This window comes from Carcharodon carcharias, chromosome 3, assembly GCF_017639515.1.
Source record: "Carcharodon carcharias isolate sCarCar2 chromosome 3, sCarCar2.pri, whole genome shotgun sequence".
Taxonomy (NCBI): domain Eukaryota; kingdom Metazoa; phylum Chordata; class Chondrichthyes; order Lamniformes; family Lamnidae; genus Carcharodon; species Carcharodon carcharias.
Window position 1 is genome coordinate 159711177 of NC_054469.1, and position 14639 is coordinate 159725815.

Below are 14639 nucleotides of genomic sequence, written 5' to 3' on the forward strand. Positions count from 1 at the left end.
CTCACGGAATCTACTCTGGAAATGTTCTGCATGCCATGTTAGACTGGGCTACTCAGTAGATGTCCAGGGCATATGCCTGAAACTGACTGTGGTGCTGTGGTTAGTTTTTTAGGGGTGCATGGCTGAAGGCTGCCACTTAAAAGCTAGGTTTCAAGTTTTTCACTTGTACAATCAAGAGGGGCGCTCCAGACATGGCTTGATCCCTTTCCGATTGCCTCCCCTAGACTCTATTGAGGTATTTGCCTTGCACCTAAATTGGGCTGATCTTGCTGCATGTTCCCAACACCCACCCCTCCCACTCCCACCACCACACTCCTCCAGCCCTCACCCCCCAACATGCCTCTGGGGCTGTGGCTGATGTCTGCAGTTTTCTGATACTATCTGATGGATCAATTCATCATCTTGTTGTCAGCCTTACTAGTCAAGAGCAGTGTGACCCACACAGGTATCACAACTTGACTTGGACTTGATCCAATTTTTAGACCAGTTGTTCTTCCCTATGGATATTAGTTATCCCAATGTGCTTAGAGATGCAAAGACAATTTGCAATCGATTTAACCAGTGGAGAAAATGGAGGGAAGGGCAGTTAAAAGTTGACCCCTGGTGGTAGAAGCTGTGGTCCACATATCAAGGTAAATGAGGTTAACCTTAATGCATAAAACATTACGTTTTATTTTTTCCATGGAATAACAACAAATGACAGATTCTGTAAATAAAAGAACATACAAACTTTTAATGAATTAGTTATTACAAAACAATGTAACTTTAAATGCGTAACACATTTGTAAAAACTGGTCCTTGTAAGTGATTCTTTTAGTTTGCTCAATTGAAGGAAATACGGTGTCCACAGCACATGTGATTGTTTCTAAACCTAAGTGTTTAGATATAAGTAGCTCTACATATCCAAAACATAGGCGATGTATGTGCAACTATGGACGTAATCAAATCTATGTACAAACTGTATTTATTTAGAATATTCGTTCAGAGGCTGGTCTTACTTTGCCACTGAACATGTAATCATTGGTGCTGAACATTCTGTTTCTCAGGTCATCAGATTTCCTTGCGACAGCGACCGTGTCATTTCTGTATTTACAAAGTACGTTTTCAGCTCTCCTTTCCCTTTGACATTTATTATTCCTCTACATGTGCAGTTGTAGCCAAGTGTTTGTAAAATCTTACTGGTTTCTTCTGTTATCTAGGAATAATTAAAAATGAACAAAAGATCATTACTACAGTAATTTATCCTACACAGGTAATGCTCTATATTGCTGTAGGTTTGTGTCTCTAACTTAGGGCAGAATTCTGCCGTCGGCGAGCAGGGGGCGGGGCCCGCTCGCCGACATGTACCATGACGCGGGATGACGTTGAGCGGAACCCCCGACGTCATCCCGTCCCATTTAAATTTTCAGGAAGGTGGGGGTGCAGCAAAACCAGCTGTGGGCCCACCGACCTATCAATGGCCAACTGAGGCCATTGACAGGATCATTTAAACAATTAAAGGACCTGCCCATCCAACCTTAAGGTTGGCAGGCAGGCCAGGAGCCCCTGCGGCAACTGGAAAAAACATGAAACCTCATTCATGGGCGCGATGAGATTTCATGCAGGGTTTTAAAAATTTTATTAAAGTTATTCTGTAAATTAGGACATGTTAGGAATTTTTTTTCTATTTTTAATATTTTTCAAAGTGGAAGTGATCTCCCTGAGGCTGCACTTAGCCTCAGGGAGATGTGAAGTCTTTCGTGCACATGCGCGAAATAACGCACTCTCACTTTTAGGGAATGCCCCCCACCTGCACAGGAAGCGAATAGTGCTTCCCAGCGGATGTCACGCTGGGCGGGCCTTAATTGTCACGCTGGGTGGGCCTTAATTGGCCCGCCAACGTAAAACGTCGGCGTGGCCCGCTTCTTCGGCGGGGATCGGCTCCCCACCCACCAGAGATACTTTGCTCTGGGATTTCCTTCTAATTACTGCCCATTTTCCGATGGCTCTATCTATCTATCTATAACTCCAAAGAATTGCACTAAAATTGATGTCCTGAATGTATGCCATTCACTTTTAATGCCTCGAAACTACTCACCACAATTAAACGGTGGTGGATGAGTGTGATCAACATACCTACTCCATTTCCTTTAGTTTCTATGACAAATCTGACACAAATAGGAGTAAATGAGCAATCACAGCTGTATCCTTGAGGCTGACAATGCATTCAGGGGCCATTTTGTTTGCTTGAGCTGCACAGTGATTTCTCTGTTACTCTGGAAGTTCTGTCAACACCCTTCCTGTCACACTAGATATGGATTTCCCAATGGGAATTCCTTTATTCTTATCATTTGAAGAGAGGTTGAAAATATGGAAGAGGCAGTTAGAGTGAGGTATCACAGATGTCATCAGGGTCTCAGTCCTAGTTTTTGCAGTATATCACTTCCTCAGAAGGCTGCACTTCCTCTCAGAGACAACCAAAGACCTGTCACCTATTTCCGCTAGAGGAACAGTACTGTCTCTACTGAAATCAATACTGCCTTAGATTTCTTCGCTACCATATCGTTCCAACAAAAATAACAACTTATATTCATATAATGCCTTTAATGTAATAAAATGCCTCAAGGTCCTTCACAGGAACATTATGAAACAAAATATGACAGCGAGCCACATAGGAGACATTGGGCCACAACGTCCGAATTCCCAAGTGTCATATGGGGGCGGATGCGAGGATAGTGGGGAGTACCCCAAAGATGTGCAGGGGAATCCCCTTCAGAAGTTCTCAGGTAAGGTTTGCAAGATAATTGTCCAGAAGCGCAAACTTCCCCTGGGCAATGAATTTCAAAGCCTGAGGCATGAACCAGGTGAGCCTGTTGATACTTTCTTAATAATATTGAGAAATGTAGCCAGCATGTGTAAATTCAGGGAAACAGATGAAAGACTGGTTAGTTAGCTCATTTGAGGCTCTGTACATATTGGTGTATAAAAATATCTGAGTGGAAAAGACAAGCTCATAATTTCGCAGGATGTTGATATTACCAGAGCACATGCAGCCATGAATAGACAGATGAAATTGTTGACTACCCAAATGGTTAGCCTTCAGTTAAGTCATTGGAAAGGCAGCAAAGTTGATGCAGTGGAACTGCAAGAAAAGAAAACACATCAGAGATAGAGAGAAAGATGTGCAAGAGCTGTGGATCACCACATGAGTTCACAGGCAAAAGGAAATGTCTTGCATACAGATAAAACTATAGAGAATGAGAAATTACCCTGCTGATGAGGAATCCTTCCTGCTGACACCATTCAACACACCCTTTGGACTATACAAATTCACACATCTACCTTTTGGCCTTAAAGTGAGCCAGGATGTTTTCTAGCAGAGAGTAAATGAGACAAATGGGGACAGAAAGGAGCAGTCGGCACAGCTAATGATAACCAGGTCTATGGTGTAAATGACAAAGACCATGGCTACCATCTACACAAAGCCTAGAGAGAACCGGGAAAGCCGTGATCAAACAAAACACAGACAAATGCATAGTGAAGGTGACAAAATGCCAGTTCTTCAGAATGGTGTACACATCTAATGGAATTAAGTCAAGTTATGAAAAAGTCACGGCTATCTCTGAGATGGAAGCTCCAAGAGACAAGAAAGAGCTGGGACGTTTCCTTGACTTGATCCAGCACATGAGTTCTTTCATTCCTCACATGTCAGAACACATGCTAAACCTACGAGAGCTGACGAGAGAAAATGCTGAGTACCAGTGGTCAGAGTCACATGAAAGAAGTTTCAGAAACTTAAAGAAGTAATATGCAAGGAGACAAGTCTGTCTTACTGCAACAGAAGGAAACCTGTCACTCTGCAAGTAGATGCTTCTACAAAAGGACTGGGAGCAGCCCTGGTACAAGAGGGAAAACTTATAGCATTCACATCCAAAATTTTAACATCAGCTGAGGCCTGATATGCCAAATGAGCTTTTGGCAGTTGTGTATGAAGGCAAGAAATTTCATACATATCTTTATGGGAAAGAGTTCATAGTGGAGAATGATCATTGACCACTAGAGCAGATCTACAAGAAGAATCTGTCTAGAGCTCCAGCAAGACTGCAGAGGTTACTCTTGAGGCTTCAGGGTTAAGATTTCACTCTGAAATACAAGTGAGGAAGAGAACTAGTGCTAGCAGATGCCCTGTCTTGGTTTTCATCACATGAGAAACACAAGATAAAATATCTAGCTGTAACGGCCCATCAACTAGTGAACATAACACCACTGAAACTGAGTCAAAGTATAGAGGTGACCAACAAAGATGAAGAATTACAGATGCTTTCTCAGCAAGTGATCCAGGGATGGCCCGAAAAGATACAGCAAACACAGCCAGCAATATGGCAGTACTGGTCTATCAGGAATGGCACCTCATGAGAGGATGGTATTCTTCTAGCCAGATCCAGAACCGTGGTACCAAAAATAAAATGCAAAAGGAACTTTCCCAGAAGATACATGAAGGCCATATGGGAATGGAGAAATGTAATCTTAGAGCCACACAGCTGTGTACTGGATAGGCATCTACAAAGATATCAAACATATGCAGAGCATGTCAGAAATATTGAAATACATATCAGAAATGGAAGATAATAACCATTGAATTACCACCTAGGTAGTGGCACACTGAGGGAACTGATCTATGTGCAAACAATTGTTATGGACAGGAGAGAGAGAAACAGGCCAAAGGCACTTGTTCCCTCTTGCCACTTGACCGTAAGCAGAAGTTGTTTTGAATTATTTTTAAAGCATGTAGTGGCATTTTTTCCCAAACCCTCAGTTTGAGTGCTCCAATTTACTAATAACCCACAGCAAACTCACGTTATAGTTAACTCAGCAGGTTAGTTTATTTCACATTCAAAACCCGGGGTAGGAGTGTTTGCAACTTCCCACTCCACCACAAACACACGTGTACGTACACGCACACAATAAAAGGGGGGATAGAAAAAGGAGTGCTATAACTATGGATAGTGATAGTATAAGGACCACAGAAATGAATATTAGTTCACATGATTTTCAGAGTCCAAAGTCAGAGTCTAATGAGGAATTCTTTCACGTAGTAATTCGACCAGAGTTGTACAATTCGCTTTACAGTTACTGTTTTACACCTCCCATTAAGGGAAGGTGGTGGCATAGTGGAATTGTCACTGGACTGGTATCTAGACACCCAGAGTAATGGGGACCTGGGTTCAAATCTCATCACAGCAGATTCTAGAATTTGAATTCAATAAAAATCTGGAATTAAAATGTATGATGATGATCATGAAACCATTGTCATAAAAACCCATCTGATTCATTAATGTCCTTACCTGGTCTGGCCTACATGTGACTCTAGACCCAAAGCAATGTGGTTGACTCTTAAATGCCCTCTAAATGAGGGCAATGAATGCTGGCCTATACTACAAGGTGAAGTAGGTACACAGAGACTGGGTTGGTTCTACATGTGATGGTAGGAAATCTTCCAGCCGAGACTGGTTGAAGAGCAGGTTGTTGTTTTGCCTGAGGGCTGCTTCTTGGTAGTTCACCAGTTGGATGTTAAACAGCAGACTGTTTGTGAAGCTAAAGATGTAATGTTAAAACTGTCCAAAAAGGCCACAGTCTTGGGTCATGTAGTGTGTCACATTAATGGTTATTTGCAGCTTAACAATCAGTTTATATGCTTCTGGCTGGAATTCCATTGGTCCTCCTTAGGAGAGAGACAAATGATTATTAGCACATCTTCCGGTATACTGAGTTTTGATCTCTTTCTTTTGTGATAGTTCTGGTTGGGGGAGCCAGTTTGCCTGCACTTCCTCTTCTTTTGTTGATTACAAGGGATCTGTACAATGAGGTGTGAGATTCCACAGGCTGAGAGAAGAATTCTTTTGTTCTTATAACTCCTCGTGCTGGCAAATTTATAGCAGCCAGGCTTTTTGGTTCAGCAGAAAATCCATTTTAAACAATGGTAAGGATAAAGTTTTGAACCTAAAATGTTGGAATCCTTTTCGTGTTGTAGGAACTGAATCAAGGATAGTATCTCATAATAGCAGACTATGTCTCAAAGTTCCCATTCATCAAAAAGATGAACTATTTGAAAGCTGCAACAATTGCTACAGCAGTACAAGTTCTGTTTGCTGAACAAGCGGTTCCAGAAGGAATAATATGACAATGAAATTCAATTCACCTCCAGAGAATTTGAGGAATTTGCTCAGCAGTAAGAGTTCAACATCATCACCTCATCACATTACCCAATAGGAGACGGTTTTATAGAAAGACACATCCAGTTGGTCAAGGGAACCTTTATAAAATGCAGAGAAGCAAAGGAATACCCTAACCTTGTCTTATTGTCACTCAGAACTACACCTCTCAAGGCTAACATGAAATAACTTACAGAGCTACTCAATGGCAGAAAGTAAAAGACAACTTTGTCAAGCTAGATGTGCCCTCCAATTGACTAAGAGGAAGTAAGGCAACAATTCGGGGGTGGGGTTGGGACTGGGGGAGTAGACGGGGGCTAGTCAGGGAGTGGGGGGTGGGTGGAGTGTTGGGGGATAGTCGGGTGGTGGGGGAGCAGTCGGGGAGTCAGGGAGGTAGATGGGGGGTCAAGCGGGGGCTTGGGGGGTCAGTAGTATGGTTACCCAAGATTTAGAACTGGTATTAATTCTTCTAACTTTTCCTGGGTAACTATTCTGCTAAAAGAGTCTGAACCAAAAGAGGTCTCCTAACTTTAATTTGAAGTTTCGGAGGGTTTCTGATGCAGGGGAATTTCCCAATGGAAGTTGAAACTTCCCAGGCAATTCCCATGCAGTCTTTGGGTGGGGACCTCCAAAGGGTCTCCAGCGCATCTTCCAGGGTACCTCCAGGGCATGACCCCCTGAGGAACGGAAGATCTGGGCCAGTGTTTAAGAAAAAAGAAAACAAGCTATAAAAAAACTCTTTAAGGTGTTCAGTTTAATTATAGAAGTTGATTGTTAATTTTCTTTCATTTAGACACAAAAAATTAATAACTTGAACAGTTAACGTTGATATAGATGCATTATATATTTTAAAGAGGAATGTTATATTGTTATATTATTCCAATATGATTTAGGAACAATGTTATAATGTGTAGGTGAACACACATATCCAGAATGCCACATCATTCACTGCTGTGCTACATCAGTATACCAAAGCAACAATGTATCAGTCCACCAGCAACATGGAGAGCTGCAAGCAAAACTCTGTATTTGTGTCTAAAAGTGTGATTATTTCAGGCTTCTGGGAACCACAAGACATATATCTATCACTGAATGACCTGCAGGATAAGTTAGACCAGGTGGCCCATGGGTCAGAACATGTGTATGCAGCCTGCCAAGCATTGTCCAAGATACATGGTAGAACAGTTAAGTGCATTTGAAAGAAGCTGTGGAGCTGCTCGTCCAATCGCAGGCTGTTTTCTCTCCACATTTGCTGGTCAGCCTATCAGCAGCACATGCTGGGAGAAGACAGCATATAATAAAGGCAAAATACTCTGGATGCTGGAAATCTGAAGAAAAACAAAAAATGCTGGAAAAACTCAGCAGATCTGACAGCATCTGTGGAGAGAGTGAGACAGAGATAACGTTTTGAGTCCATACGGACCCGAAATATTATCCCTGTCTCTCTCTCCACAGATGCTGTCAGACCTGCTGAGTTTTTCCAGCATTTTTTGTTTTCGTTCGCGAAGACAGCATATGATTGGATAAGCCGCAAGCTGTGGGAAGGTAAGTAGCAGCAATCAGTTTTCAATTTCCAGAGCACTGGAGCATGGTGGTGAGTCTGCAGGGTTGCGATGCGAGTGGGGAAGGGGGAGGGCAGAGAGAAGCCCGCTGGCTGGATGCTGGAGAGATGCAGGAGTGGGGGAGGGCAGAGAAAGGCCCACATGGCCAGAGGCTGGAGAGATGCAGGAGTGGGGGAGGGCAGAGAAAGGCCCACATGACCAGAGGCTGGAGAGACGCAGGAGTGGGGGAGGGCAGAGAAAGGCCCACATGGCCAGAGGCTGGAGAGACGCAGGAGTGGGGGAGGGCAGAGAAAGGCCCCTGCGAGCGAAGAAAAATTTGAAATGTAGTCCCTTATGTGAAAGTGATGGGCAAAATCAAGATCACTCCTGACATATGGGCATCTGTCCGAAATACTCCGTGACGCCACATCAGACGTGCTGGCAGGCATTGACTTCTTGTGCAAGTAAAACCAATGCCAGATATCATCAGTGTTCAATATAGTACAGAAAATGTGAGGTGATAAATTAGTCTTCTCATTGAAGTTTGTTCATAAAGATGCAGATTTTTGTTGTTTGGATTCATAGTGAGATAAATTTTCATTGATCTGATTCTGTTTCCTTTTCTTCCCAAAACTTGCACACCAGCCTCCACAAATGAAAAAAATTTAAATGTGGCCCGTCACACGAAAATTTTGGACAAGCCTGAGTTAGGCCAATAATGCTCTTTGCCTCTTTGTTAGAGCCCCTCACATGACAATCTATATTAAATTGTTAGTGATGATTACTGTCAGTATTTGACTTTGCCTAAGGTGGCTGACACACTTTAAACTGCCACAAAGGTCTTTGTACCACCCTGAATGCAGGGATCTGTCATGAAGCTGATGAGGAAATACTGAGGGGTGGATTTTATGCGGGGAGATGATATTATTCGCCTCCCCCTCCCTGCCCCCCCGCACCCCCAACCAATGCCAAATCTGGCAGCCCTGCCCAGCAGGAAAATACAGTTTAGATCAGTACTTTTATTTCCCAGTTTTTATTGGTGTTCCATTTTAAGGTATATTAGACCATTTTGGACCAGTATTCTTATTTCCCAGTTTCTACTGTTTTTTCCTTCTGGGTGGGGTAGCCTTAACTGAATCGGAGTGGAGCTTCCCCCAACTCAGGGACTGGAATTCCGCCATAGTGAGCTGCTGGCCAATCTCATTGGCCTGAAGAGAATAGTGGCCACTGCTGGGACTACAAGCAGTCCCGAGGAAAAAGTGAAGGTGGATACCGGATTTAGGTACGTCCGGGGATTTTGGGCAGGCACAGCTGAGAGATTCCATCAAGGTGGGGGGAGGGGATGGGAAGTCAGATTAGAGAGGCCAGTGCGAGGAGAGGCAAAGGGGAGGAATACCGTGGAGTGGTGGAGTTAGCCCCCTTCCTGCCTGCCAGCAGTCTTGCAGTGAAAGCTGCCGGGTTGTTCGCCATATCCCTGCCTACCCCACAGACTGAACAATTGTGGCGGAGGCGGAATGAAGCCCTTAAGTGGCAACTAATCATCACGTAAGGGGCCTCAATAGGCATAAGGACAGGTGGGCTGTCCAATGCCTTCATATGGGGGGGGGGTTCAGGTCCGGATTGGAGGAGGGGGGAATGGGGCAAGCTGGCAATCTGCATAATTTTTCGTTCCTCTCTGCCTTCAAATACACTGGAAGGGAGCCATAAAATTCGCCCCCGAAACTTCAGATGGCTTATTGACTGAATTTTCCAGTAGTATATCAAATGGTGACTATTCTCAGTTATCATAAGTTACTTTGGTGTTGGATGCCACTGGCTTTTGCTCATTGTAATGCAAGCTACATTCTCCAATCCATTAATTCCTTATAGAAATAGTGTGTCATTAGAAATCATTCACAAAGCTTTCTGCTAATATTTATGATGATAATTCTGAATGTGATATTTTGTTTGTAGAAGTTACTTGAGTTTATATTGAAAGGTAAAATTACTAGTTGATGCAGGGAGCCATGCTTGAAGGAAGCATGGATCAGAGACAGCGCTAACTTCCTGCTAAGAGTATGGGATAGTGGGCAGCATTTTCCCCCCGTCGGGGGGGTTGTACGGCAGTGGGCACAGGCGGGTGGGTTCCCAATCGGCGCCCCAGATTGGGGGCACGCTGCCATTTTATGTGGGTGGGCCAATTAAGGCCCGCCCAGCGTGACATCTGCTCGGAAGCGCTGAGCGCTCCCTGTGTGGGCGGGTAGGGATTCCCTGAGCTGGGAGTGCACTCTTTCGAGTATGCGCGCAAAAGAGCGCACAGATCTCCCTGCGGCAAAGTGCCACCTCAGGGAGATCGGTTGAAGTTATAAAAAACTTTTAAAGCCTAGAAATAATTTTCCTGACATGTCCCCTCATGTGACACTGTCACATGAGCTGGGACATGTCCGTTACTTTTATTTAAAAATATTCTGAAAATTTTAAATCTCTCATGAAACCTCATCCCGCCCATCCTTAGATAAGAGGACCAGAACTGTTCAGAGTATTCTAGGTGTGGTCTAACTATTGCTTTGTATAGTTTTAGCAAGACTTCCTTATTTTTATACTCTACTCCCTTTGAAATAAAGGCCAACATTCCATTTGCCTTCCCTATTACCTGCTGAACTTGTATGCTAGCTTTTTGTGATTCATGCTCGAGGACCCACAAATCCCTCTGTGCTACAGCTTTCTGCAGTCTTTCTCCACTTAAATAATATTCAGCTCCTCTATTCTTCCTGCCAAAGTGCATAACCTCAAGTTTTCTCACATTATATTCCAACTGCCAAGTTTTTGTTCACTCACTTAACCTGTCTATATCCCTCTGTAAACTCTTTGTGTCATCCTCATCACTTGTCTTCCCACCTATTTTTATGTCATCCGCAAACTTGGAGATAGTGCATTCACTTCCCTCATTCAAGTTATTAATATATATTGTAAATAATTGTGGCCCGAGCACTGATCCCTATGGCACTCTACTAGTTACAGGTTGCCATCCTGAAAATGTCCCATTTATCCCAACTCTTTGTCCTCTATTAATTAGCCAATCCTCTATCCAAGCTAATATACTACCCCCAAAACCACGGGCTCTTATCTTATTAAGTGGCCTTATGAGTGGTACCTTATCACACACCTTTTGGAAATCCAAATATATTACATCTACTGGTTCCCCTTTAACTATCCTGCTTGTTACCTCCTCAAAGAATTTTAATAACTTTATCAGGCATGATTTCCCCTTCATGAAGTCATACTGACTCTGTTTGATTATATTATGCATTTCTAAATGCTCTGCTACTACATCTTTTATAATAGATTCAAACATTTTCCCAATGATGGATGTTAAGCTAACTGGCCTATAGTTACCTGTTTTACCTCTCCCTCCCTTTTTGAATAAGGGTGTTACATTGGCAGTTTTTCAATCCTCTGTTTTTATGTGGGCGGGGCAATTAAGACCCACCCAGCATGACACGTGCCCAGAAGCACTAAGCGCTCCCTGTGCAGGTGGGAATTCCCTGAGTAGCTCCATGCGTGCGAAAGAATGCAATAATCTCCCTGAGACACGAAGGGAGATTTGTTTAACTTATGGAAATTTGAATAAAGGTGGCAAAAAAATTTAAGGACATGTCCCCTCATGTGAAACTGTCACATGAGTTGGGAGAAGTCAATTATTTATTTCAAAAATTTTTATTTAAATAATAAACCCTTTATGAAACCTCATCCCGCGCGTGGATGAGGTTTCATGAAAAATGTGAAGGCCGACTGGGCTCTTTGCCTGCCCGTCAACCTTAAGGTTGGATGGGCAGCTCAGTTAATTATGTTAATTACTTTTTAACAGGTCTTAATAGGTCTTTGACAGTTCGGCGGGTGCGCAGCTTACTCGGCTGTGCACCCACCAAACTGGCAATCTCAACAACACACGGTGACATCGGGACGCCCGCCCGATATCACCACGTGTTATTTGACGTGTCAGTGAGTGGGCCCTGCCCCCCCGCTCACCAATCCGAAAATTCTGCGCCATGTCTCCATAATGGCCATAATATCATACCCATTAACCTATGTTTGTGCTGTTAATTCATTTATTTTGCTCCGAATACTGCATGCATTTAAGTTAAGAGTGGATGAGAATACCTGTATCTTGCCAAGGACTCCTGTGCTGTCCATTCTGCTTGCCACATTGACACTATTTCCCCAGATATCATACTGTGGTTTCTGGGCTCCAATCACTCCAGCAATAACAGGGCCATGGTTAATACCTGCCAGAAAATTAGAGGATCACTTTGCAAGTGATAGTGAAAATAATATTTTCTCACTGTTACTAAAGCTGGGGCAAGAGCAGTGACAGGTAAGTGTGCAACAAAAAATATTTTATCTATATGGCAGACAGGACTAGCGGAAAACCTTTAATTTCTCCATCACAATTACATTGTTACAGCAGGCATGTGCAACTCCAGTCCTTTGATTGGATGATTTATATTTCAGCTACCAGATAAAATAAACATGCAAGCAATTGATTGGATATTTTCAATCAAAAAGGAACACTCTATATTAGGTTAACTGATTATAGGACATAGCTATATTTACAAACATAATGCCATATTTTCTTTTCTCAAACAGCTGTTTTTGGACAGTGTGGGGAAAATGGGTACAGGGAGATCTATCAATGCCCTGTTCCCCATTTCAGGACATAAAAACTTTACCGCCTTGTCATCAGCAGAGATCATGGCTACTTGGCCTTTGGCCATCCTACTACATTCAAAAGATGGTGTGGAAACAAGACTTTACTGCTGCAGTTCCACCAACCCATAACTAGACTGCTACCAGGGTGGCGGTTTACTGACTTTAGTGACAGAATGAGCATGTGATCCAGTAAAGGGGGAGGGAAAGAAATATTTTTGTCCACCTCTCCCTCTCTTAAGAATCCCTACAATTGACATGTCTGTTTTGAACAGTCTTCTTTAAAAGTTGCCTTTTTTAACAGTTTTCTTGATTTTCCTAGGTTGCTGTGCTCTATTCCCTCTGCAGAGAATCAATAATTGATCCTGATTCGGGAAAATGAAATGTCCATCCCCAACTTAACTTCAGCAGCAAAAGCATCCCAGATGAAAATTCAGGTTTATATATCAGAGGATTAAAAGCTCTGCCTAATAACGAGTTGATGAAAGAACAGATCTGTGATTCAATATTTTGTTTACCTGACTGTCATACTTATGGTTAACTTCTAATGAAGCCTTTCTGTCCTGAACAATTTCAAACTGGGTGCTGCAAGTACTGGCTGTACCAATTAAAGTCAATATTAGTTACAAATCCAGAATGAAGAAGCCCTTCTATGTGTGTAAACATTCATGCGTACAGCTTCATTTGTCGATCAGAAAGGGATAAGCAATGGAGTGTCACCAGCTCGTTAACATCTTAAGCAGGTAGCGGTCTCAAATCATAACTGCAAAGCAGCAAAGAAGTACTTTGTACAGGCAGTTTCACCATCACATCATGGAAGCAGACAATATAAACATACATACCAATACGCAGCTTAAAGTCATTGAAAGAATGCTTGTTGATCACATCAAGTTTTATCATCAGTGCGAATGCAAACTCTAACATGGTTCCAATGTGTGTGTACTGTCTATCTGCCTCCTGCCAATCAAGGGAAACTTAGGATCAGGTTAAATTTCATCGTAACAACTCATAGTTTACAAATGAAAGGCATATTGATTTAGAACTGAGCAAAAATAAATCTATGGATGTGAGTTAAAAGTGCACAAAATGCTATTAAGCAACATGATTTTTTTGAGGGAAAATATGGATCAACATTCACGCTAATGGCCAAGTGCTGTGCAGCCTGCATAATGAACAATATGGATGGAGTGATAATGTATAATAAATAATTTACCAAAGGACATTGATCCATGCGGCTCTTCAACCTGAATTTAAATATTTTAAAGACTACCCTGCTTCAAAGTTGTTTGACATTATTTTCCTCTTGTAATTGAGAATTTTTTAAAAAAAGGTAAAGCATTTACTAGGAAACATGTAAATGATTATATTTTTATATTGATGATGTGGCTAACAGTTCACAAATCAAAGAGGTACAATTATGTTAGTTTACTTGTTTTGTCTGCAAAATCTTATATGTCTTACCTGCAGTTCACCTGTTTCTTGTGGTCTCAGTTGCTGAACTTTCCTGAAAATCACCACTTTATCTCATAAGTTGGGAGGATTTCAGATTCATGTTAATTTACATTATTTTGCCTTATTGTGCTTTCCAGTCCAACCAAATTGGTCTGACAGGTTTAGTTAAAAATCATTTAACTGCAAGATTAATGGCAGAATGGAAGTTGCATTCCAATTTGAATTAGATTGGAAGAAAAGAACAGTGCAGGTTTGATGGTGGAAGGAGAAGGACAAAAGTGTCAACTTGAATTGGAGCAGAGAAGGTATGGCAGGCCAAATTGAGGAGGAAGGAAAAGAGTGTTGCACTGAAATGAGATGAGGGGGGAGTGTAAAGTTAAACTGAGGAGACCGAAGCAAATAACATGAACTGGGAGTGTTTGAGGAGGAGCGAGTTGGCTGGATTTTCCTATTTTCATAGCAGGAGATGGATATCACCAGACTTCTACCACTGCCCTGACCTTGCCACGAATGCAATTGATTTTCCTGAGTCAGGCGTGATTAAAGGTTCTGGTAGGATCTCCACCACAGGAAGGGAGCTAAAACATATCTCTGCAGCTAAATTTTGGCCAGAAGAAAGATAAGCCAGCATTAAAAGTGGCACAATCACCTCAAATATTTCAAAAGCAATCTTTACAAAAGGACCTGAATGAAGAACAAATGTTCCAGGAATGGGACAGAAGAGAGGAATTGCTGTCCACAACCAGCTCCTCTCTCTTCTTCAGGACCT

The 14639-nt window shown here is 42.4% G+C and overlaps 1 protein-coding gene across 1 annotated transcript in view; it reads right to left on the reverse strand.

Annotated features, from left to right (window-relative positions):
* Window positions 1-1042: 1042 nt before the first annotated feature.
* The window catches only part of LOC121276246 (adenylate cyclase type 2-like), a 504535-nt gene continuing 490938 nt past the window's right edge, over window positions 1043-14639 (reverse strand). The window contains exons 23-25 of the mRNA XM_041184445.1: window positions 13261-13375; window positions 11873-11997; window positions 1043-1195 (exon numbers count right to left, since the gene is read on the reverse strand). Coding sequence (XP_041040379.1) covers window positions 1043-1195; window positions 11873-11997; window positions 13261-13375 — 393 coding nt within the window. The remainder of the gene's footprint in view (window positions 1196-11872; window positions 11998-13260; window positions 13376-14639) is intronic.